Source organism: Crotalus tigris, unplaced genomic scaffold (genome assembly GCF_016545835.1).
Source record: "Crotalus tigris isolate CLP2741 ecotype Arizona unplaced genomic scaffold, ASM1654583v1 scf7180000024310.2302065, whole genome shotgun sequence".
NCBI lineage: Eukaryota > Metazoa > Chordata > Lepidosauria > Squamata > Viperidae > Crotalus > Crotalus tigris.
Window position 1 is genome coordinate 1,449,235 of NW_024100482.1, and position 26,560 is coordinate 1,475,794.

At 39.9% G+C, this 26,560-nt stretch overlaps 1 protein-coding gene across 6 annotated transcripts in view; it reads left to right on the forward strand.

Moving 5' to 3' along the window:
• P4HA2 (prolyl 4-hydroxylase subunit alpha 2) overlaps positions 1 to 26,560 on the forward strand; it is a 57,710-nt gene that overhangs the window by 23,007 nt on the left and 8,143 nt on the right. For all 6 annotated transcript variants that reach the window (XM_039324910.1, XM_039324916.1, XM_039324915.1 and 3 more), the window contains 7 exons: positions 4,619 to 4,756; positions 6,708 to 6,947; positions 17,144 to 17,346; positions 18,206 to 18,382; positions 21,980 to 22,050; positions 22,473 to 22,572; positions 24,171 to 24,224. In XM_039324910.1, the coding sequence (XP_039180844.1) occupies positions 4,619 to 4,756; positions 6,708 to 6,947; positions 17,144 to 17,346; positions 18,206 to 18,382; positions 21,980 to 22,050; positions 22,473 to 22,572; positions 24,171 to 24,224 (983 nt within the window). The remainder of the gene's footprint in view (positions 1 to 4,618; positions 4,757 to 6,707; positions 6,948 to 17,143; positions 17,347 to 18,205; positions 18,383 to 21,979; positions 22,051 to 22,472; positions 22,573 to 24,170; positions 24,225 to 26,560) is intronic.

Below are 26,560 nucleotides of genomic sequence, written 5' to 3' on the forward strand. Positions count from 1 at the left end.
TTTATCAACCAATTTCCCTCACCAGTAATATTATTCAATCTGTAATCTTTTAATCAGTGAGATTATTCTCTCTTTGTCCATAATCATAACCATCTAGCTAATTCACACTCCCTGAACTAATGTGCGAATATAGTATGCAATTATCTCTTGGTTTTTGCACTTCCCTGAATTGTTTCAGCAAAGTGCCAAATATCTTCAGGAAAGTGTTTGCGAAATTCCACTGATGGGCTGTAACTGTAGGCCAGCACTCTGATGTATAAATCACAGGAGGAACTTGTGCCTAAACATTAGCAACCCTTATAGGATGTGACCCCTTTATGGATTACTGCCTTATCTTGGCGAAGAATTGAAGCCTTTGAACTATGGTGCTGGAGAAGACTCCTGCGAGTCCCTTGGACTACAAGGCATTCAAACTGGTCAGTCCTAGAGGAGATCAGCTCTGACTGCTCTTTAGAAGGCCAAATCCTGAAGTTGAAACTCAAATACTTTGGGCACCTAATGAGAAGGAAGGACTCACTTGAGAAGGGCCTAATGCTGGGAAAGATTGAGAGCAACAGAAGAAGGGGACGACAGAGAATGAGGTGGCTGGATGGAGTCACTGAAGCAGTAGGCGTGAATTTAAATGGACTCCAGAAGATGATAGAGGACAGGAAGACCTGGAGGAACGTTGTCCATGGGGTAGCAATGGGTCGGACACGACTTCGCAATTAACAACAACAATAGGATGTGAAAGAAACAGTGTTCTCATTAATTGTAACTGCATGAAAATATTGGTTAAATGGACCAGTGCTTCTTATGCTATATCGTATCTCCTATGACTTTAGCATATTTAACTCCTCCTTTCAGAAATAGATATTATTCAAGTCTTCATGCTGCTTTTTCTTTCTATAGAAAAGGAAATGGAGAAAAAAGTCCCTGCCTAACATTTCCCCTTTGCCCCAGCATGATTCCTCCCATCAGGATCTTTTCTTCAAATTAAGTCACAATTATTTCAGTGTGCTTTTGAATCATTGTTATTTGGAGCAAAGGAAAGGGTTAAGATGGCTCATTCCTGGAGTTGCTTTTCTACAGGAAGGAATCTTGACTCATCTCGACTCTAAAACTTATATTTGCATATAACATATAATTAACCTTTCAGAAATGTACTAGTCAGCCCTGAGTGGTTGGGGAGACTGAGAAATGTGGATTAGAGAACAGCCAGTTACGTCTTGAACTTACTAAAGGAGTGAGTCGTATTTTTGTGATTGGAGCTGCACTTCTTTTTCCTTGGCCTACTAAAGACTATGACAAGCATATAATGATGTCATCAGAGAAAGTGCTGGGGAGAATGTTCTTTTTTTTCTTTAACTTTTGGAAGTTGAGTATTTAAGCCAAATAGATAAGCAGCACATACTATGGGAGCTGAAAAGGACTTTGGGATGCACTCTGGAGGCACAGTTAGAGCGGTAACAGGCAGTGGTATGCTCACTGCAATGTAATATGTGAACAAATAGTTCAAGACATAACTGGCTGCACATCTTCAAATCTGTCTGTAGACCAGAATCTTTTTTCACCCTAATAAGATTTACAAGAAAACTTTGCCTCCCTTTAGAAGAATAGAGAATGGCAATAAGGATTTCCTGCATCCAGGTTTGCTATTTCACCATGCAGGGTCTTAAGAATTGTTCTTCTTATCATTCATCCTTAACATGCAGTTGCAGAATCTGCTTGTGTTGCATTGCACTTTCAGCAAACCTTTTCAATGCAGAATGCAATGGGAGGAGGTTCAGCCAGCTTATCACAGAGCCTAAGGTTAAGAGAGGGAGACTGTCACAAGGACACAAAGCTGACTTCTGTGCTTGGGGAAGACTAGAGCCTAAGTCTCCACACACCTAATCCAGGAATTTAACCACTTCATTATGCCAGTTTTCAGGCAGGGTCTGATAGCAGGGGACCCCATTTCCTATTTCTGAATTGCTTGTGCTACTTGGAAGATAAAAGCTTTCTCTTGAAAACTAAATTGTCTTTAGCTTCTTAAAGCTTGGATGAGAGCATTGTACTCCAGATATAATAAAGAATAAATGAGCGACAGCAAAGAAAGACCTCTTTTCTCCCTAAATATGTGATTAGGCTACAAAAATAGGTTGCTTTATTTGGAAGTAGTATTCATTTTGAATTTCCTTAGAAGTCATAATTTGCAAACTAGCCAGAAGTAAGAGAATGGGAATCACGGGATCACTTGTCTAGAAAAACTTGCTTCTCAGAAAAATTCCTGAATATGTTAAGACTAAATAATGTCTGTGTCAATAAGCCAGTAAAACTATACATTTTTCTCCCTCTCTATTATTGTAACGCCAAGCATAGGATTTTACTAAGATGAAGTTTCTCTTTCCTTCCACATCTGGTATTGCAGTATGGAGGCTGCTATTCACATGTGATGAACTACATAAATCACTTTTCCTTTCTTAGAACCAATAGCCTTTGAAGTTTTTAGCTATTGACCACATTAAGTCAGATGCTTACGTTTGGCCATCTGAACTCGAACTAAAGACATTTTTACCTCCTCAGAATCATGATTTGTAATCTTGTTTTAAAATGCAGCGTTGCAAGCAACTATATTTATTTCGTTAGCTTTTCTTTTAAAGTGCTTTCTGTATGTAAGCTTTCTGTATGTAAGCTATTTCTCCTCTTCCTTTTTTGCAAAACTGTTTTTGACAGGAAAAGGTTGTTTCTGAATGCTCTAGTAGTATTAAAGAGGAAACATTGTTTTCTCAGAAATCTACCACATATGGTTTAGGGCAACACTATGCTTATGCTAAAAGCATAGAGGATGTGAAGTATGCTGTTTCAGCCAGGGCGTGCAGCTCATATTTTAACAGTATATCACGAGACTTTATCTCTTGAAGCTTTGTGGAGCAGAAAAAGAGAACCTCCTCTTCACTGGCAAAGGATGGGTATATATACTGTAAAAGGGTTCAGGGAGCACAATCTCTTTTCAGTTTATCCTTTGTGTCTCCATTATTTATAATAAGTTGGCCATATGTGAGTGAGAACTGAAAGTGGAACTACATCACTCTCACTGTTGGATGTAGGATTAGAGGTTTTTTGCTTTCTGTGATTAAAAGTTGTGTGTATGAATACATTGTTTGTTGGATCACAGTTATCAGGATTTTGGAAACAACACAGAACTGTTTATTTATAAAAAGGAAAAAAGTGCACCATAGAGTTCTTCCCGGCCAGTTATTTCTGAATTTCAAGGGCTAAAACAGCTGAAAACCATGCAATATGGCCTTTTGTAATCGAATCATTTTAAATCCCAAGAGCATTTAATCACTCTGTTAAATAATCTTTGTAGCATCATATACAGTCCTAGTGTTTCATTGATGGATCTGCATAATTATCTTGCACATGATGATGTCAGGAATTCCTCATTGGTGAGACCCATTCTCCACTTTATTATTTAATTGTTTTGATTTAAATTAGCTATTTCTGGTGTTTTAGTTAAATTGTGCCTACTGGCTTTTGAAGGTTCTTATGCTGATAACCATATGCAACAGCTAAATTTTTCTTTTATAGTGTCACAAATGCTGTACATATTAATAAATCTACTAAATACATTGAGTGTACTTTGGCTTATTACAGACAGAATGGCCAGGGTTTAATTTTTGCACGTCTTGTGTTGTTTTAAGTGTCATTTGCAGTTCAAACAATCTTTGTAAAAAATACAGGCTTAAATACGTATTTAGGATGTACTCAATGCTTGTCTCAAACTATCAGATCGCTTCATTAAAATCTATGCATTAAAAAAATCCCATGGTAAATTTATTGCATCACTGCCCTTGTTAAGGTATAGCGATAAAGCTGTGAGTTGGTCACCAGAATTAAGCCTCAGTTTTATGCTTTTTTTCTCCCTTCTCCAGTCTTTCTTTTCTGTATCCAAAAGGGCAGACAACGGGTTACTCAAATTACAGTGTGTCTTGAAACCAGAATTAGAAATGATGATTTGAAGTGGATTCCCAATTGTGTTTAAGAGCCTAAGTATAGACTGCTCAGATATAAAGGGAAGATGCTTTCTTCAAAACAGAGGGGGGGGGTGTGGATTGCACAATTGCAGGAGCACTATGAAATTGGAGGGTGGTGATGATGGTGGTGTGGACGGGAAGGAGGGATCTCCAAATATGAAGTTTGGTGCAACTCATCCGTCTGTTTTTTGGCAATTAAATTGCTCCAATATGGACCTGATGGCCAAAATATGATGACCAATCAATGTTGCTGTTCTTTGGACTTAGTTCCTATAAATGCAACTCACCATACCAATAAGAGTGAAAGCCTTTATTTTCTCATTGCTTACATTTATTTTCATTTGCTAACTTGGATCAGATCCATTTTATCCAATTTTTTTTGCCTGTTTAGCTTATGAGAGTTTATCTAAATGCCAAATAGTAAATAACAGTATGTTCTATGCAGTTTGAGAGAGTCTGATGAGAATATTATGTATTTCTGTTCCAATTTCAACTCTTGGATCCAATATACCATATTCTCTGAAACAGGAGAGATGTTTTTCATTGAAGATCAATCTGCTATTGATTATAATTTTCTGAGACAGCCGGTTAATCATTTCTGTCTTGTTCAAATAAAGGCTTTATTACAAATCTGACGGTTCAGCGCCAGTTTTTCCCAAATGAAGAAGATGAGACTGGAGCTGCTAAGGCATTAATGCGTTTGCAGGACACATACAAGCTGGATTCTGAAACAATATCAAAAGGAGAATTTCCAGGTGATGATTGAAATCTACATGACATTTCTATGAAACATGTTGACGCTTTGAATTGGATTCCCTGCTGTGTGTGTCTGTGTGTCTCTCTCTCTGTGTGTGTATCTGTATATATCTATATCTATCTATCTATCTATCTATCTATCTATCTATCTATCTATCTATCTATCTATCTATCTATCTATCTATCTTATCTATTCTGAGTCTGTGTGGCTCTATGCCAGTTTTTGTTTTGTTATTTCCAAAATCTAGTGAACCATTGTGGTTAGCAATGATTCACTACATTTCAGAGAAGCATTTCCAGTATTATTTTAAGGGTGCAGAAATAGCTTGGAAATGTAATGCTCTTGTCTAGATAGACTTACATTTCAAACAAACACAGTCACTCTCCATTCTTTAGCTGAATTCTATGCTAATGCAAAATACTGTCAGAAGGATTCTGGTTGAGACCAGTGTGCCGGTCTATAGAGTCACTATATATTTCAGGCAAAACAAAAACAATCAAATTATTTACTTTTTCTTAGTTTCACAGATCACTTCTGTGATCTTTAGGCTCACAAATATTTTTAACCGCAAGGTAAGTAACTTACAAGCTTCTTGTGACTATAAATTTTTTGTGTAATATTTTGTTAATTCACAAGTTTTATATGCCACATTTACTAATAAAATCCTTGGAAAGTGGCCTCCATTAAAAACATTTAAATAACAAACTTCAATAGAATAAAATGTTAATAAAAGCCAGTATTTGGCTCTAACTCATGCTAATCTGGGATTTGTTCCAGTTTTTCACATGGATCAGTTTATTTGGCAACTAGACATGATGAACATCTGGAGTTAAAGGTATACTTTAATATATTCTATTGTCCCAGAATCTGGATGACTCTGTTGGGGTAAATCAAATACACAACTGAGCATGGATGTTGGGTAATAGAATAGAACTAGATTGTTCTCAGTGGTTTTTGTGTCTAAACTGAGGCTCCACAGAAGCCAGGCCATGCTGTGCATCTGCTTAATTCTGTATTCCTTTTAACCACAGAAAACTTTTCCACTGGATGGGGAAAAGGGCAAGTTTGAGTGAAAGTGTCCAAAACAGTTGACAGTTTTAAATTTTGGAAAGACAACTCCCCACCTCATCCTGGATTTTAAAGGATACTGGGGATATGCAGACTCAGAAAAAAATTACTTTAGAGTACTTGCTGTTTGATTCCAGCTCTCCTTCCACACACAGTAACTGAAAAATAGATACGGCTTTCCTTGAGGCTCAGGGGAAAGACAGTGGGACTTAATCTCTCAATTCCCTTCAGCTGCCAATTCCACTATTCATACTTAATGCTCATAGCAATGAGCATTAGGTCTGAGAGTTTCTGTTTTTTGTTCTCAAGCTATCCTTAAATTTTAAGAAAAAATTGTCATCCTCCCACACTGATGGAAAAACAGGGCTACTGTATTCCCACTCTAAATGCAGATTTTGGTTTGGTTGTATTTTTTCCCCTAGCAATTTAAAAATTCCTGGTGAAAGAAGGGGAAATGAACTCAAAGGCCACATATTGAATTAAGTCTGTCATCTGATCTTGAATCTCTTGATACCTCCATCCTTCGCCATGGTAAAATTCTAGACTGAAGAAAGGAAAACAAGAAGATGAAGAAACATCAACAACCCAATTCTTGACTGGGTGGTACCTAGGAATGTAATTTTCAAAGCAGCAGGAAGATTGATTATTTCTATCTGGTTTGGAATATTTGTGAATAGGCCAGAGGGAATTAAAAAAATCCATCTTTTTCTTGTGTATCTCAGGGACCATGTCCACAAAAACAGCATGCATCTGAAAAAAAAAAGGGAATAATAAAATCGAATCAATTTTTCCCCCACATGCATTCATTGTGTAGAACTTTGTCAGATAAAAGCTTAGGCAGGTTTCTCAGACGTTCTTAATGTGTACTTTACTAATTTCAGGCACAAAGTACCGATCTACCTTGACAGTGGATGACTGTTTTGGTATGGGGAAAACAGCTTACAGTGATGGAGATTATTATCACACAGTGTTGTGGATGCAGCAGGCCCTAAAACAACATGATAATGGTGAACAGACAACCATCAGTAAAGCTGACATCTTGGATTACCTCAGCTATGCTGTTTTTCAGCTCGGAGATTTACAGAGAGCAATAGAGCTTACAAGACGGTTGGTCATCCTAGGTAAGACGTACTGATAGAAACTTACTCCAATCCATAGCAGAAAATGTGCTTTAAAGGGAATGCGGGCAGCTTGCTGCCTTTGTTGACATCTCCTGAAAGAAGCCTCTCCTTTTCCTAGGCCCATAAAGCAATTATGTGGTTCTGGAAGATAAGTGCCTGATGTAAGGAGATGCCCACAGGGTGGGAGAAGATTGCCTCAATGTGTCTATGCCTCCTTATTGGATTTTTAACTCGAGCATTTGTTTTCTTGGGAGCACATGGCTCCATGCTTCTTTAAGGAGGCACCCACAAATACAGCAGATATGTCCCCATTTCCTGCAAAGCATATTTTTTGCCTCTGATCCAAGTAGCTGCACATCCTGAGTAATGCATTTTTTCCTCACAGGCTTATAGAATTTCTGATCTGTGAAAACTCTGGCCTGCCTAGAAAGGCTTCAGATGAAGTATTTCCATTAGTGCCCCAAAAATATAAAAGTGGGGGTTCTGTGATCACCACTGTTTGAAGATAGAATCTCCAACATAGGATCCCACTTCGCTGCTTCTCCTGTACTTTTGAATTAATACAGTGTTAAATTATTCTGAATTCTGCTGAGACAAAGTGAAACTAATGCTGACTTTTAGATCTTTTAATCCAGATTTCCGAATTCTCAGCAGGCTGTACCATGTCATTAACTTTTCTTCAGTTAGACTTCCTGTTTCCGCCAGCAGCGTCATTGGCTGGGTGACTCGGGATTCTGAGTTCTTCAGCTGAGTTTCTTTTTGTTTGGGGACCCTAAATGGGCCAGAAGCCACCCCGGGGAGGTGGCGCTGAAGGAAGGTACTTCCAGGGACCTAGGAGAAACAGTAGTCTCTCCGATCGATCCAGGAGAAGCCTCCCAGAAACCAACAGAAGAAAGGTTAGCTAACTCCTTGTCTAGCCCTAGCTGTAAGCAAACGGAAGTCAAGAAGCTCTACCTAAACTGATTGTAAAAAGTGTGTTTGAAACTGGGTAAGAACTAATTTTCTCCATCCTACTTATTTTCCTGAAAAAAAAAAAAACTCCCAAGAAGCAAAAATACCTCCAAGAGTGAAAAAAGGGGAGGGATTCTCCCCCCCTTTTGGCTATTGGAAGCGGCGAATTTAACTCTTTAAGGAGAAAAAGAAAACTGAAAAATGATCCAACCCTGACACCTGGTGGATGAGGAGCTAAAAAACTTTTATTCGTGGCTTTTAAAATCTTAAAATACAGCTGTTCAGAGAAAGTGATATTTACAGAAACAATGGATGTTTTACAAGAGGAAATATATGATATGCTGCAATCCATTCAAAGGACAATGATCTTAAACCACGGGTCGGCAACCCACGGCTCCAGAGCCACATGCGGCTCTTTCAGCCGTCTCCTGTGGCTCCCAGCCATGTGCAGTGCCCCCCCAAAAAATCAGACTAAAAAAGTTGAACCAATCAATTCAAACTTCTCACAAAAGAAGTTTGAATTGATTGGTTCAATTTCTTTGGTTTGTGGGATGCTGTTCGCCATGAGCTCGACATGGGGAGGGGGGAAGAAAGACAGCTCCGGAGGGAGACAGCCCTGTAGCAAGAAGCCGGCGGTCCGAGCGGAGTGGCACGGAAGACCTACTGGTCGGTGTGGGAAGCTCCAACATTGGCGGTGATTAAGACTTGGCCTCCGTGGCCAGGTTCCACACCCCGATGACCAGCTCGATCGGCTTTCACTGCTCTAGCCCGGGGACACCAGCGGCATAGAAAGCGGTTTGGCAGCGCTGCCATAGCCGGGGTGTCCTTGCAGCGGACAACTTGGACCTGGATATTTCCTGTGGCTCGCGGTTCGGGACCGGAGACACCAGTGGCGCACGGTCAGCGTTGCCATGGGACCATCCTCTGCAGTGCCAGTTAATGCAACATGTTTCCAGTGGTGAAAAAGGGACCTGAGTGGCAGCAGAACAAGACACTAGGTAGCATGAACTGAGCATGGTCTTGATAAGCAACAAGCCAAGGCCCCGTGTCCCTCCTGCCGCCGCTTAGTTCGTGCTGCCCAGTGTCTTGCAATCGGTTGGACAAAACAGGTGGGTAGGATTGCAGCCAACGATAGTAGGACATTAGAGCCGCCAACTCTGGTCTCCACCTGGGCGGGCGGGTGAGCGAAACCCCGAAACCTTTTGCGTTCCTTTGCAAAGAGAAGACGCCGATGGCGCATGGCCCGGGGGAGAAAGACAGCTCTGGAGGAAGGCAGCCACACAGCCAGAAGCCGGCGGTCCCAGCCGAGCAGCATGGAAGACCTACTGGTTGATGTGGGGGGTTCCAGCATTGCCGGTGAGCAAGGCCTGGCATCCACAGCCCAGTTCCGCACCCCGACGACCAGCTGGACAGGCTTTCACTGCTTCTTTGCAAACGAACACAAAAGGTTTCGGGGTTTTGTTCGCTGCTTAGTTCATGCTACCCAGCGTCTGCCTGCTTGCAGGCCGCCGTGCTCCTTCCCCGAAGCATGCAATTGCTCAGAGCCCATCCCAAAAGGTGCTGCTTCCCTGGCAGGAGCCGAGTTTGCAAGCCTCGGAGGTTGGGAGGGTTCCCTCCTGCTTTCGGGATTTTGCTTGCCTGCTCGCCCGGGTGGAGAGCCTGCGCCTCCCCTTCTCCTGCAGCCGGGGAAAAAGGGCCAGCCCGAGCCTGTCCTGAAGGACTTTTTAGGCCCCAGATACCTCCCCACCCCCTCCCCCGTCAGCCCAGGGCCAGGCACTGCAGCTCAGCAGCAGGAGGGAACCCTCCGGACCTTTGGTTTTCCCGGCTTGCCAACGAGGCTTGCAAACTTGCATGCTTCGGAGAAGGAGCACGGTGGCCTGCAAGCAGGCAGGCAGATGCTGGGCAGCACGAACTAAGCAGTGAGCAAAACCCCGAAACCTTTTGCGTTCGTTTGCAAAGAAGCAGTGAAAGCCGGTCCAGCTGGTCGTTGGGGTGCGGAACTGGGCTGTGGACGCCAGGCCTTGCTCACCGGCAATGCTGGAGCCTCCCACACCAACCAGTAGGTCTTCCGTGCTGCTCCGCTGGGACCGCCGGCTTCTGGCTGTGTGGCTGCCTCCCTCCGGAGCTGTCTTTCTCCCCTGGGCCATGCACCACCGGCGTCTTCTCTTTGCAAAGGAACACAAAAGGTTTTGGGGTTTCGCTTGCCTGCCTGCCCGGGTGGTGACCAGAGTTGGTTCTAAGGTCCTACTATCGTTGGCTGCAATCCTATCCACCTGTTTTGTGCAACCGATTGCAAGCCAAGCACTGCCTAGTTCTGAATTAATAGCTTGGGGGGGGGCGAAGCCCACTGAACTGCGTGATCCCAATGACCGAGCTGACTTTGCAGGAGCCTCCATCGGATTGGAACTTTCCTATCCGATTGAGCTTAGTTTAGGCAGGGCTGTTCCTAGCGTGGGGTTCACATGTTAGTGGGGCTAACTAGTTCTCTGGCAAGTGTGCCACGCTCCGGCCTTCCTCCAAAGCGCCATCCTTGGGGAGGTAGTCCAAGGCACCACTTTCAACCAGCTCCTTTGGAGTGGCCCCAATTCTGCTCTGGGGAAACAAGGGCGGGGCGGAGTGGGACAGTGCTGCCTATCTCAGTCATGTGTAGGGCCGTGTAAACACTACCAGATGGCTCCGCAGTTGCCGCCGCCACCGCCGGGGGAGATGAGCAGGCTGTTGCTCCCGCGGTCGCCTTCCCGCCACTATGGAAGATAGCCTGGTCTGAGCCTTTGGGGGCCTCAGCCTCCAGCAGCCCCGCCATGCCCAAGGCAAGCTCGCCCACTCGCCGCTTCAGCAAAGGGGGGAGAGCAGTCTTTTCCGAGGGGAGGAGAAGCCAGGACGGCAGAGATGTCCATACCAGAGCTGGATGCGGGCCGGGCCGGTGCATGTGTTGCCTTAGGCTCCACTCTTCAATCAAGCCCCGTTACGTGTGTGCGCATGCATGTGCATGTACGCGCATGCGCACATTTTGCGGCTCCCAGGTTTTTTTTATGAGAGAAACGGGTCCAAGTACTCTTTCACTGTTTTAGGTTGCTGACCCCTGTCTTAAACCATAAAGAAATACGAAACAACTTTGAAAGTATAAGTCAACTTATCTCCAATTTCAGCTCACTTCAAAAAACTCCTCAAGAGAACACAGCAGAGATGATGGAATATAAATCAGAGGGAAAAGGCTTAAAGATGGACTTTTACAAAATTAAGTATGACTTAATTCAAGTGGAAGGAAAGACAATTTATACTTCAACATCACAAAACAAATTGGAAGACAAGAGAAGGGATTCTAATGGAAAAAAGGGTGTAAGTGCGCAGGACAGAGATATTGATTTACCGTATTTTCCGGTGTATAAGACGACTTTCCAAACCATGAAAATCTTCTCAAAAGTCGGGGTCGTCTTATACGCCCAGTCTTATACGCTGGAAAATACGGGTATTCTATTTTATTCCTTTACACATGTGGTTTGGCATATTACTCATCAAGTTTTCTCTCCCCCCCTCTCTCTCGCTCAAAGAGTCCTTGATTGGTAGACTGGCGGTGGGGAGAGCAATTAAACGCTAAGCTGTTTGTTTCAGCCGCCCTTGCGCACACCCGCCTGCGCGCACACACACACCCGCAAAAAGTGACAAAGTGTTTAAGGCTGGTGTTGACACTAGATATCTTATTGCCTTAATCCAAATAGAGGACTAATTACTGCGGGTGATGTCACCGTCGGCGGAGGAATAATCCCATCATTTAATTAGTTGAATGATTTAAACAAAGATTTGCATAGATGCACTAATCAGTTGCCATAAATTACGGGGGAGCACTGCCAGCGAGGGGTAACAGATCATACAGACGGCATTGGGGGTGGAGGGAGGAGGGGGGGAAAGAGGAAGGAAAAAGAAAGAGCGCGCACAAGGATTTTCATCTCCTTTAACATAATTAATTTAATTGTCCTCATTAGCTGTACCATTTGTTCTGATTTTATTTCTCCCGTTCTTCACGCGCACAGCCCGGCTTTGTTTCTCTCCATCTCTATCTCTCAGTCTTATCCTTGCCGAGCACCGAACACTTTGCTGGAAAGAGAACCAGGGAGGTCACTTTGGCCACGGGAAAGTCTGAGGTTGCTGGGTTATCAAGGAGCTGGGGGAAAGAGTGAGGTAGGATGTCAGATCTTCCAAAGCTTGAAGAGATTTACAGAAGGGTGGGCTTGAAGGGGCCCTTTCCAATAAGAATTTTTTTAAAAAAAAAATGGGATCTAAACTGAAACTTTTAAAGAAAGGGGGAGGGTGCTGTGGCTTAGTGTGAAGTTCCAAGCAGCAGACAAGAGAGAATCCCTTTGAAGTCTGCAAAGTGCATTCACACATTTTAATCAGTTTTCCCTTCTCTTACTCCCTAGATTGACTTAGAAAAGGAAGATGGGAGGGGGGGGTATTTGCACAATAAGAAGATTCATTGTTGATCAACCCAAGATAAGCCGAAAGAACCGCTTTGCTTTTAGAAATCCATTGACTTTCATTGTGTGTGAGAGAGGAGAGATCCATAGATTCCAATGGAACTAGGGGCCGCGTTTGGGCAAGACAGCAACCCTGATCAGCGCCCTGATGCTAGACATGCTCTTTTGGAAGGACCTCCCCACCCCCCTGGCACCCAGGAAAGTTCAGGGACAGTACATCCCAATGCCTCCTGGGGCCCAGGATCCACGGCGCAGGTCTTCGTGGGGGCCTACAGAACTCACCGCTGCCATCCCTTTCACTTTCCTAAGCCTTAAGAGAGGCGCAGCCCAAGATGAAAGCCTGCGTCGAGCACAGCCTCAAACTTTCCAAGAAAGTTTTCTGGGCTCTCTTAGAAAAACCCTACCGCTTTCCGAGAACATCGCCCGGTCGGCGATTGACAAGGCAGAGCCCTGAGGTTTCCCGGCTCACAAACAGGCAGGCTTTCCGCTCGCTCCCAGCTCCATATCCCAATCCGTTGTCTTAACTGGGGGGGGGGAGCTTTGCGAGTACATCCCACCAAACTCGGGGGGGGAGCTCAGCTCGGGGAGGCTGTGGAGGATTCGCAGGGTGGAAGACCGAGAGGAGGAGATCCCGTCTCCGGAGATCCTGGTGCGCAGCCCGCTTGCTCCAAGCCGGAGCTCACTACCGGGGGGGCAACGAAAGGGACCTGCTCGCTCCTTCTCTTCCTCCTTCATCTCGCCCCGCAGCCGCTGCTCACAAAGGTCGCGGAGGCATCGTCGGCCGCCACCCTCCCCGCAGCTCGCCTCTAGCGGGCGTGTGGTTTGCAGCTGCTTTTTGCTGAGTTGAAGTTGCAGGCTGGTATATGTTCACCCTGGGAAATTAGCGACAAAACTCAATCTGTCTCCTGGCTGCTTTGCACTTTCTGAGCTGCAAATCAGGGTGGGGGGGAAGGATTGGAGGGAGAGGGAGGAGGGAAAGGAGGTGTGTGTGTGTGCATGTCATAAGCATTTGAATTAAAATTACAGTACCATATTAAAATCAAATCTGATTTTTTTAATTTTTATTTGGTATGTGTTGGAAGAGGGGTAGTCTTATACGGCGAGTATAGCCCAAACTCTATACTTTAACTTGAAAAGTTGGGGGTCATTTTATATGCCCAGTCATCTTATATGCTGGAAAATACGGTACTTTCTACATCTACAGGAACACCTATGATCGTATAGGAAAACCTTTGGATCCAGCAAAGTATATTGATCAAGAAAGATTCGGGGCAAAGAAAAGAGATTAAGAAAAAAGATAATGGGACATATCAGAGAGAATATTTAAAAAAGAAACATGTGTTTGAATATGGTTAAAGAAATTGAAAAAAATTGAAACACACCATTCTGAGAGGGATGAAATGTTTTAGATACTTAAATGTGATTGAATTCAAGAAAAGTACATATATATATATATTCATATATATATATGAATTAGAGTTAAGGGACTAGATGACTAGATTTATTTGAATAGAATATAGTTAAAGATTAACTATATTCTTAATTATGATTTAAAAGAATACGAAATTTGAGTACTATGTCATTTCTTATATTTTGTTATTATTGCTTTCCTCTCCTTTTTCATTTTCTTTTTTTTAAAGAAAAGAAATGTATTAATATGATGATTTAGGAATATTGGAACACTTTAAGAAGGATGAAATATTTTAGATATTTAAAGGTGACTGAACTCAAGAAATATATATATAATACATATAAAATGTTTGAATTAGAGTTAAGGGATTAGATGACTAGATTTATTGAATAGAATGTTTAAAGATTAAATATATTTTAACTATAATTAAAAAGAATTAGAAATTCGAGAAAATAAATACTACTAAGCTAGGCGATATATATATTTTAAGTACTGTGTTATTTTCTCTGTTCTGTTACAACTGCTTTCTTCTATTCTTTTGTATTTTTTTTATTTTTTTCTCTCTCATTCTTTTTCTCTTCCCCTCTCTTTTTACTTTTATATTTAATACTTAAGAAACACAAAAATGTGAGATGGCTTATATGGGAAAAATAGAATCAAGTCTGTCAACGTAAATGTAACTAATTACTACCAGTAAAAATACTCAGAATTTGGTGGGAGAAATAAACTAAAATAAGGACTGTAACAGGATTGGTGATAAGGCAATCCAAATGAATGGAAAGAAAAGAAATGTATTAACATGATGATTATTTCTTAGGAATGTTAGAAAAAATATATACTAAATTGTCAGTTATTAAAACAATAAGAATTGTATTAACGCAATGTTTGCAAAAAAGGATGTTTTTAGGGAAAGAAGAAAGTAAACAAAATTAATATATGAAATACAGACTAGAAATTAATTGTTAAGGACTGTTTTTACAAATGTAACCCAGGCACCACACTGTTTACCAACTATTGAATTACTTATGTTTGTGTAAAAAAACTAATAAAAATTATAATAAAAAAAAACTTTTCTTCAGTGAGATTATTTGCTCTGTTTTCCTCTGTCTTAACTACAAAGGTGATTGATAATAACTTTCAGAAACCGAAGACATCTGGTATTACTCAGTGCAGTTATTTGCTTGGATTATAGTGCAGTTTACCTAAGGCAAAATAACAATCCAATCTATCTCTGTCAGGACTATGTTGAAATCTGCAGTGGAATCCTGAATAGTGTTTTATTTTTAATGGGTATTTTTCCTTCTTATTCCTCCAAATATATTTTAAATACATAATCTACCTGATCAGTGCTCTCTTTTCTATCAATTTGTTTATCCATTTTCTTTTTGTCAAAATCATTCCCTTGCTGTAGAATGTTGACTTCTTTCCACCACCCCCCAATTTCTTGCCTCATTCCTTTTTTTGTTACTAGGACAGAGATGGCGAACTTTTTAGAGACCAAGTGCCCCAAAACCAGCCCGCCCCCATTCTGCCCCCTGCCCTGCCCACCTGCAGAACCACCCACCGCCTCCATGGCTCACCACAGCAGATCGCCCAGGTGGCCCTGCAGTGCCATGGCAACCATACCCTCCGCCCGCACCCTGCAGTATCATCTGCACGTGATGGGGTGCGAGGGTGGAGTCTTGTCCCTGCTGCCCGGCTGACATGTGCTTGGCTGCACTGCTCCATGCAGGCCACGCCTGGGAGTGACTCTCCTCTGGGGGGGCGGCTGGTGAGGGGTCCGCGGGGGAAGACGGGGCTGGGGCGATGGCACGCATGCCCATAGAGAGGGCTCTGAGTGCCATCTCTGGCATGTATGCCATAGGTTCGCCACCACTGTACTAGGAAGTTTGACAGCAATACCCTATGTGTACTCTTATATGAAATAAAATCAAAGGATTCAAGTTACTATATCCTTGTATTTTTTATTTTGGTGTTTGAAGTTTTATTCCAACATTTCTGCATACTTAAAACATTCAATACACACACACACAGATGCACATGGTAACAAACATACCCTAAACATATTAGATTTCTAGCAATGAAAATAATTCCTGTAATTCATCCATTCAAACTTTGTTGGAGTTAATCTTAATAACCTTGCCTGAGGTAAAAAGCTAAATGATTGAGCCACTCAAAGTCACTTATACAGTGAAATAGGCAATGGATAAATTCAGTTGATCAATCAGTCAATCAAGAAGGGTTGAGTATGATTAACACTTGGTAGGGAGACAACCGGGGATTATCAGAACTGTATAGGTAGTCTTTGAGTTACAACTGTAACGAAACTCAGAATTTCTGTCATAAGTCATGACAATTGTAAGTCAAGGTACCAAGTGACCAGACTCAATTTTACAACTTTTTGTGGTAATCCTAAAGTGAATCCATGTATTCTCGTGGATGATGATGATGATGATGATGATGATGATTATTATTATTATTTTGGTCTGGAAACCAGCTGAAATGGTCAGAAACTGGCAATAACACTTAAATTACAGTCATAACTTCCTGAAAGCTGTAAAGATGAGCCAGCTGCCAAGTGTTTGAAAAGCAATTATGTGACCACAAAGGGTAGGTGTGTGCAGCTGTCAGAACTCCAGAACCAGGTCATAAGTAAGTTTTGGGAAGTCCATTGTAACTTAGAGCAGACATAAAGTGACCAATTATTAAGTGAGAACCACCTGTAGATTGGATTGGAAAATCTGAATATTCAAACCCTTCCATACTGTAACAGAGTATGGACATGGTTGCAAAGTCATCAGGAGCTGATTTATACAGCTGAACCTCAGGTTGGGATGTATCTCTCAAGTTTGGTGTTAATCTATATAAGAATGATACTGCATTAATTTAGAATTGTATAGGAAAGAGCCGAATGTTGATGTAAGACTATTCCCTCTTAATTGCTGACCCAATTCAGGTTTTTTTTTCCTAAAATATTCAGGCCTTTTCCACTATGAACCATTGCTTATTCACCCCCAAGTTGCTTGCTCTTTTGGTTGGGCTAGTCTGCTGGGCAGTTTCAATAAAAAATGGACAAGCTGTCTTTTTAAAATAAATAAATCTGTAATTGTGCTCTTTTTAATCTAGAGAAAAGTCATTAGTTGATGCACATGGTCTTATGTCATTTTTGAGACAATGCATTACACTCTTTATTTATTGCCTTTGTACATTTCAAGCCCAATAAAGATCCTATCTTTAATTCACAGAGAATCTAATTGGAAATGAGGGAGGCTGGCTTCTGACCTGTATCATGTAACTGGTGGCCTGTTGTAGACTTCAAAGTCTTGTATTGATTCTCTTATGATTCTTTCCAACCAAAGACCCAGGTCACGAGAGAGCGGGCAGCAACATGCAGTACTTTGAGAAGCTGTTGGAGAGTGAAAAAGAAAGCAACCAAATCAATAAATTGTCAGTGAACCCCAGTGACCCCAAAACCTACAATGGCATTTATGAAAGGCCTCAGGACTACCTGCCAGAGCGAGAGACCTACGAAGCCCTTTGCAGAGGGGAAGGTGTGAAACTGGTAAGTAAAAATGTGCCAAAGATTACTAGCTTAAATTCTCATATTGTTAGTGTTTAAAACTATATTTTACAAGTAAGTTCATCCTTGCTTTTAACTTGCCAAAAGAGAGAAAAAGTTGATAGGTAGCTTCACAAGGCAAGATAATTTAATTTAATTTTAATTAAATTATGCCCTCCATTACAAAACAGTGAGAACAAAAATACCATTTCAGAATTTTAAAAACAGTTGCCATTTCAGATGAATAATAAATGGTTCTTCCTTTGAATTGTGTGTCAAGATTATTCTGCTTGGTATCAGAGCACCCACACTTTTGAAGGTAAGCTGTTCCACTGGTAAATTGTTCTTACTGTCAGGATATTAATTGTTCTAAATGTCAAGAATCAATCAGGACCTTGGAGGTCTTCTAATCCAACCCCCTGCTCAGGGCAGGAATTCTCAAATCATCTCAGACAAATGGCTGTCCAACCTTAACTTGAAAAATTCCAGTGATGGAACACCCAGTACTCTGGGAGGCAAGTTGTTCCACTGCTTAATAGTTCTCATTGTCAGAAAATTCCTCCTTTCCAGATTGGATCTTCCTCTGATGAGCTTCCACCCATTGCTCCTGAACTGATGCCCTCTTTCCTGTGGGAGCACTTCAAGTATTGGAAGACTGCTATTATGTCTCTGTCGCCACTCATTCTTTTTGTTAAGCGAAACCTACTGAGTTCCTTTCACCATTCTTCCTAAAATTTAGTCTCCAGATCCTTTGTCATCTTTTGTTGCTCTTCTCTGCACTCTTTCTCAGCATCTTTTTTGTTATTGTGGTGACCAGTAATTCCATATCCAAAATACTGTATCTATCTGATTATATTCCTAGACGCCTCGAAGACAGAAGGGGTTGTTTTGCAGATACCACAATGGAAATCGAAATCCTCATTTAATTATAGCGCCTTTTAAAGAAGAAGATGAATGGGACAGCCCTCATATTGTCAGATATTATGAAGTCCTATCTGATGAAGAAATAGAGAAGATTAAGGAGCTGGCTAAACCAAAAGTAAGAGTTCATTTTATTCAGTAGCTGAAATTATATCAGCATTTCAATTCATGTAAGCTAATTAAAAGTGAAATTGAATGAATTGGAAATGTCAAGACTCAGTTCCTTGCAAGGGTATGTATGGTTGCTATAATATATTGGACCAATTTTGTACCACATTTGTTACTTGTAGTCATTGAGCCTCTTTATAACAGGAGTTCTGTCTATTATTCAAACTATATGCAGTCATTTAGCTGGAATGACATTGGACGAGCGAGTTGTGCTGCCTAAGAAATTAGCAAGGAAATGAAAGCTTTTAATATTTCCAAGGTTTGCTCTTAATTCTAAACCAAGTATGTTTTATTGTGGTTATTGAAGAAGAATGGTGTCTCACTTCCCCAATGTTTTTTTACTGCATCCCTACCCAGTCTCTACTCATGCTGGCTGGGAATGATGGAAAATGTAATGAACACATCTGGAGAAAGCTGATTACCCCGGTTATACTGATCAAAGTATTTTATCTTAACTGAAAACTATTTTAGAAAATATAGCAGGAACTGAGCCTAGGAACTTGGGTTTTTCTACCAAGGTATGATTTTTGATGTTCTTTAAAAGAATAGTAGTGGGAAGGTTCTAATTACTTATACCTTGGTAATTATTTTCTTTACTTCCTCCAGGTAGTAATTAGAGTAAGCTAATGGTCATACATTGTAAAAAATAATTATACTAATTAATGAATGAGGTAAAAAGGTGTTGCAGTTGAGTAAGGATTTTGTAAGAACATGGATTTATTTTAAATGTTTCTGAAGTCATAATTAATGTTCATCAATCATTTCCCCTCATTTAATATCCTTCCGTGACTTTCATCTTGACAAATGAAAGCATTTTCCTGATAATTTATTGTTACCTTCTGTGGTTCTTAGACATCAGAAGGCCTTGGACTGATCTAAAAGCATGATCATTTCATTTCAGAGCGGGATGTCTAAAAAGAACAAAGCTATATATGAATGTCTGCTTATTTGAAGCCTAGATTCTTTAGATATTGATCTGATAGATAAATAAAATCTAATATGTTGTTAATTACAGTCTTGGACTGTCCTTAAATGAAACTGTTTTATTGTATTGTACATGAAAATAATCAGATAAATTGGAACAAATAATTTAGCAGTATTAATTGCACTGACTGTATAAATTATTTCCCTTCGAAATACAGATGCATGGTTTTGTTCGGAAGTATCAATTGCTACTCATTTTTAATCATTGATTCAAATACACATTACGTTCCAGGGTAGGCTAAAGTTGCTGTAATACAGCAATTAATTAGCAATCAAAAGATATTCATCCATATTGTGATGTTAAAAAGTTTGAAATAAGAATTTATGACTGTCGTAGACAACCTATATTTAATCCTGAATTGCCTGTCAGATCTAAGAATTTTTCAGATCAGTTCTTTGTGGTGGTATTAAGGTCAAATTTATGCCCAGGATTTGAACAAAAACAAGAAGGAACAAAACATGAAATTGTAACTTAACATGAATAATTCATTCTTTTTTAACCTTAACTTTAGCAATACTAATTTTTGTTGTTCCAATTCCAAACTCAAAAGACGGGAGATAATTTGCTGCTAATCAGTAAGGATATTTCATTTTAATTTCTTTTTAAAAGACAAAATGACAAATACAGCCACATTATCATATATATTAGAAATTCAAAATTACTTCACTTCAAGCAATATTTTAAATTGAGTTTCTGATCCTGATTTTTGGAGCAAGAGCCTGTTACAATAGAATAGTGCATGAGTCAGAAATCTGGCATTTCCTTGTGCCAAAAGCTACATGTCAGGACAAGATAATTAATAGGGATATAAAGAAACCAAAGAAATAATATGGAAAAAATGAATTAAGCATGGGAAGGAAAACGCTAAGAAAGGGATGAGTGTTGTCTGTTAGAATACATAGAGCATATTAGTGAAGTGGCATTGCTTTAAATAAATATTTGGGTTATATTTAAGGTGCAATTACACTGCCGTGATTACAGGCATACTTGCAGTCATGTGGGCCAGATTCTGATTGGTTCACCCAAACTGAACTCTTAGCAAAGTGTTTCCTAATTATTCCCATTTCCTTCAGTAATCTGTCTCTGGGCTAGCCTCAGGGGGAAATATGTTAGACTTCATGACTCTAACTTTCTGCTCATCATATGCTGCTGTTTCTCAAGGATCTTCAGTAAAAATTAATCACTTCTTTATGATGCAGTCTGTTGTATGAATATATTAGAAATGCTAGGGAGTTGTGGCAAGGGAAAGCTCTCGATGGGTTATTTTCTTCCAGCGTATCCATATCTGTTTTTTTGTTCAGAGATGTTCTTCTATAGTGCTAGTGTTCTTCTAGTGTAGCAAGAGCTACAGTTTCTTGGCATCTGAACTTTGAAGAGATTTGTCAGCAATAAACCATTTAGGGAGGAAGGAGATGCCAAGAGGGCACCCCAGGACTGCAATGGAAGGGGAGGAAGATTAAGCTTATTTTGCTAAGGATAAATTCAAGCCTGTCTCCTAATATAGTACCATTTCCCTTACAAATAAGAGTTCTTTGTTTGCCTTGATTGCATACCAACTAATGAAAGATGTACTGTAGTCATCAAAGTTTGATACAGCTTGGTTGGTATGGTCTGAGCTTGGTTTTTCTCCTGCAGAAGTGTCGTTATCAGTGCTGACACAAGAAGTGAGGTTTTTGGCTGTTTATATAGAACAGCTTGTTGCACTAGGTTTTACCCTCTTCTCCTAAAATCCTCTGAGTTCCATACATTCTGGCCTGCTTCCCAGCTTTGGGGCAGTGGTTTTTGCATTACTTTCACTGTCATTACCAACCCATATAGGGTTAAGTGTACTCAAATCTAGCATGAAGGACAGATGGGAATTCTATAGCATATATCAGCACATTACAGAATTACAAATAGTTCTCACTAAATAACACTAATTGGGATCACCAACTGCATCCCTAAGTGACACAGTCAAAACACATCAACTTATGATGATAGTTGCCTCAGTTCCAGTTGCTGTCATTAAGCAGATTCTGTGCAGGGTCATTAAGTACAGTGTCACTATTTGCGATCTCCTGCAGGCTTCCCCATTGACTTAACTTGTGGGAAGCCAGCAGGAAAGTAGAAAATGACGATCATGTGACTGTGGGGACACTGATGACCACAACTACAAGGACCAGTTGTAAATCTCCTTGTTCAGCGCCATAGTAATTTTGAATGGTTGCTGAACAAGTGGTCATTAACTGAAGACTGGTATGAGTGAGTAAAAATCTATAACCCCACCTCCACCTGCCTCAAACCCTCTGTGGTATGAGCTTGAGCTGTGTGCCAAGGAAAAGCCATCTTTGCCCACTTCTAAACCCTGAAGAGTCAAAACAATATCTAAAGTGGTGAATTTGTTTATTACTCATGCAATACCTCGCTTTTCAGAATGTAGAATAAACTTCAGCTGCAATACTGCACAAAATACTTACAAGAATCTTTTGGCATGTAAGCATAGAATGCTTGGGAATAAAAATGCAAGGTGAGTTTTTGATGCTATTTTTGATACTAGTAAATTTTGCATATCTCTTCATACAGTTGGCAAGAGCTACAGTCCGGGACCCGAAAACAGGTGTACTAACAGTAGCCAACTACCGGGTTTCCAAAAGGTAAATTGTGTAAGAATGAATTTCATCCTCTTTTTTATGAATAATTTTAAAATGTATTGATAATAAATCAAAGTCTTGATATGCACATCATTCAAAACTTGACCAATAATTAAAACTCTATAGAATGAAGAAATGTTGTAGTGTCTAATGTTTTTGCTATTCTTACTATTTTATTGTATGGTATAGATTTTATTTATTATTGTTGTTGTTATTTTACAAAAATATAAAACTTACAATTTCAATATGTTATGTGAACTATTGCTTAATGATTAAAAACTAAACATTGATTTTTGAAGAAGTGCTATAAATCTTGATCCATCTGAGTGAAGATATTAAAGTAGGTGAATCAGTGTGCCTTTTAAATTTCATGAGCTGAAGTTTGTAAATTCCTGTTCACGATCTTTTTTTTTCTTTTCTGCAAGTTCCTGGCTGGAAGAAGAAGACGATTTGGTTGTTGCCAGAGTAAATCATCGAATGGAACAAATTACAGGATTAACTACCAAAACGGCTGAATTGTTGCAGGTAAGTATGTTACCGGTTCCCTCCTTTATGCAAGGCCCTGCCTTCTGTCTTGAAGCAGAACTCTGTGGAATGTGGTGGTGAACAGGTAATGCTCTGAAAATTATGAAACAAAAAGCAGCCCCCATCCTCCAAAAAAGAGACAGATCGTCTTCAAATTTTGATTGAGATTTTTAGAATTCAAAATTCTACAAATAGTAATGGCTGCCAATAACATTTAACAGGAAGCTTCAACCATACAGTATGTGTAGCACACCTACCCATAATTGCCCATTTTTTTAAATCCAGTATCTTATTTTTTAAAATTAGAACAGCAAAAAAAAAAAAAAGTTTACACTTTCAAATCCAATAGGTTCCCATCGGTATTTATTATACATAACAGTGAAATCACAGCTGCCAATTCCTTAACTGGCATTGGTCTTCATTCTCACTGAGTTCTTCCAAGGAACCTAGGATGCCATAATGCATCATTTCAGTATATTATTGCCGCCCTCGGTGAGAGTCTTGTTGCCCTGGATAAATGTCTTGTTGGTTGTGTCCGCTACCTCTCTGCGCTGGCCTACTGCCATTGAGTTTTGCCCACTTGCTCACCAGTTTCGCAGGCTTCACCCTCAATGCACCCTGTTGCGCCACTTGTGCCAGTTGTGGTTTTGTACCTGTTGCAGTTGCAGTTACATATTAATATTATTATTATTGGATTTTTATTCCATCTTTTTTTTAACATGGTGACCATGCCTAAAATTCCTGCCTCCTATTTTCACCACCACAAGAACCCTGTGAAGTGGCTGAACTAAGTACGACTAGCCCAAAGCCCAGCAGCTGGTTTTCTTGCCTGAAAGAGGCCTAGATGTCACCGTCTCCTGGTTTCCAGGCCAAGACCTAGTCTTAAGGAATTTACATTAAAAATTAACGCAGTTTTTGACTGACAGAGCTTGACAAAGAGCTGAGATTTTAGACTTCTGCATAACTAGAACTTCTACTGCAAAAAAGATGGCGATCAGCTCTCCTCCAATTGCTATTTTTAAGATAGCTTATGAATAAACGTGAAACGATTCAAGAATAAAAAAGCCCGTTTCTCTACAGAGAACTTTGTTACTTTTTCTATCTTGTGTCTCAGTCCCTGTGGACAATTCACCGCCTTCTCAAAACTATTTTCTTTTCCTCAGTTTATCCTGTGCTGAATTATAAATTGAGAACACCAATCCTCTGTGTGGTAATTAAAGCACCAAACATATTAATATTATACTCTGCATACAGGCATACCCACATATATACACATACCACATGGAGAATTCCTTGCTTTGGATAAGAACAGTTTCAGGAAATTTGACTAGTATGTGATGAAATCAAGTCAATCATGTTCACATTCACACTATTCTATCAAGATAAGATCTCTAAGCTATAACCCCCCTTGCAAATCACCCTACTGTTGCCCACATCGCACCAATTCAAGAAACATGCACTGTAACGACAAACATTCAGCATGCAACATTATATTGATATTTAAAATCAAAATGCATTTTGAAAAATTACCATGTTTTATTTTGCTTAGAAGGTTTTCCTTTAATTTTACCAATGTATTGTCCTTTTGTACATTTTAGGTTGCTAATTATGGCATGGGAGGACAATATGAGCCTCATTTTGACTTCTCAAGGGTAAGATTTCAGATTTTATCTACTTTTCCCAGTTACTGTTAAGTATATCTGATATCTTAAGGGCTAAACTGAAGGTGATAGAAACTCCTGGTTAGTTCAACAGATTTTTTTTCATGTACAAACAAGGACAGGGTGAGACTTATTTGGCTCATGGTTAGAGCACTGAGTTAAAGAAGCTGTATTTATCCCTTACTATCCCTTACTTACTGATTTAAATAGTTCCGATATCATTTTACAAAAAAGTGTTAGCAAGAAAAAAAAACATTGAAATAGGACATTGGGTGTGGGATTAACCTTCCCTTTCCACTGACATAACTGATTTATTCAACTGCCCTCTAAAGCTGTTGATTTTAGTAAAGAAAAAGATTTTAGGGAATCCATGTCATCTTGTGTTTGGCTCACTGGATGATTATGAATAAGTACTAGTATATTCATGGAGACAATTTTTTTCTTACGAAGTATGAAATGATGATGTTTTCTAGGTATGGATTATATTTAAGCATTTATACTGTATTTGGAAGAAACAATCTTAAGGAGAGCACTATGTGTACTTCTGTATTTTTTTCTAAATTACTTTCTCTCAATTAGAAAAATTAGGATTTTCTCCCATAAAATACTTTCAGTTATAAGTGGTAAGTGATTAGTCCAAGATTGGGTGTAATGTCAAAGAACTCCCCCATCCAAAAAAAAAAAAAACCTTCCAAAAATAAAAAAACCACCATTAGGGATTTCTCTCCTGGCAAGTGTACATTATCTATCTAATCATTCGAATGGCCGGCAATTTTTCTAATTTTCCCAAACCTGCAGGAACATAAAATGACCATAGCAATTTTTAAATGATATTGATGCATTAAGGAATGTGATTAGTAGGCAGCCTATATTGTGTCTGATGCTTAGGAAGAAAACCTTACGGTTCATGCATTTTGAAAAAAAAGAAGGCATTTACAGGCCCACCTTTCATGAAAGTCTCCCTCATAAGCTAGAGAATATTATCAGGAGACAACATGGCTTTTCTTCCAATGGTATATTTAGCCAATAAAGTCAAATGGAGATAGGGAACATTTGGTAAAATTAGATCACATTTCTATTTCAGTTTTCTCTAGAAGAAGTCAATTAAGAGTAGCCGTCTGTCCATCTAATACAGGAGTGTCAAACTGCCGGCCCAGAGGCCAGACGCATCATGTGGAAGCCACGCACATCCCATTGCCGGCAATAGCAAAACCGGCCCAATACGTTGCACGACGTCACATGACGTCGCCAGTTTGACATACCTGATCTAATACAACATTCAGGTTCCAACTGAGAGGTAGAGCATCTTTCAAATCATAGTCATGTTATTTCTCAATGGTTCTGTAACAAAGTCTGTCGATTTTTGAGGTGGTTCCAATTTTTACATGCTCAACAATTACTACAATTTAGCATTCCCTGGAATAAACTATGCCCATCTTTGAATATCCAAAGAGGTGGTGGCAGTAGTAGTAGTAGTAGTAGTAGTAGTAGTAGTAGTAGTAGTAGTAGTAGTAGTAATAATAATAATAATAATAAAGTTGGGACCTTGGAGGTTATCTAGTCCAACCCCCTACTCAGGCAGGAAACCCTATACCATTTTGGACAAATGGCTGTCCAGTCTCTTCTTTAAAACTTCCAATGTTGGAGCATTCACCGCTTCTGGAGGCAGGTTGTTCCACTGGTTAATTGTTCTAAGTGTCAGGAAGTTTCTCCTTAGTTCTAGGTTGCTTTTCTCCTTGGTTAGTTTCCATCTGTTGCTTCTTGTCCCGCCTGTGTGTGTGTGTAGATTCTAGAACTGAAGTGAGTTACCAACTGACTGATTTTATGGCACCTTCCTTGATGCATCTTTCCAATTTATGATACATTGTTGACAAATACCGAGTATGATTTTCAAGCCATCTGTATTATCTGCTTAATAAACATTTAATTAGTTTATCGTTCAGCATATCTTTAAATATTTTGGTGAAATGCAAACTATTATTATGGAAACAACTCAATTAAAAAAATAGTCTTACAATAGTTTTTAACTTTTTAGAGTAGCACTATTTGTTGAGTTTGTTTTTCTTCTCTTCCTTCCCTTTCTGAATAATAGGGGTGTGGGATCACGTCTTGCTACATGATAGAACAAGCTATTATCTGATTGCCTCTCTGTCAGAACAAATGTTATTACAAATCAGTAGATACTTAAAGCTTCTTCGTTAAAACTGATCTGTGTAAGGGAGGCAATGAAACAATCAACAAGATATTCATTCTTGGATGATATGTAATGCTTGGAATTCAGTTGTCAGCAGCCAAGTTTGGAGAAAGTTAGCAGCTGGATTTCTTAG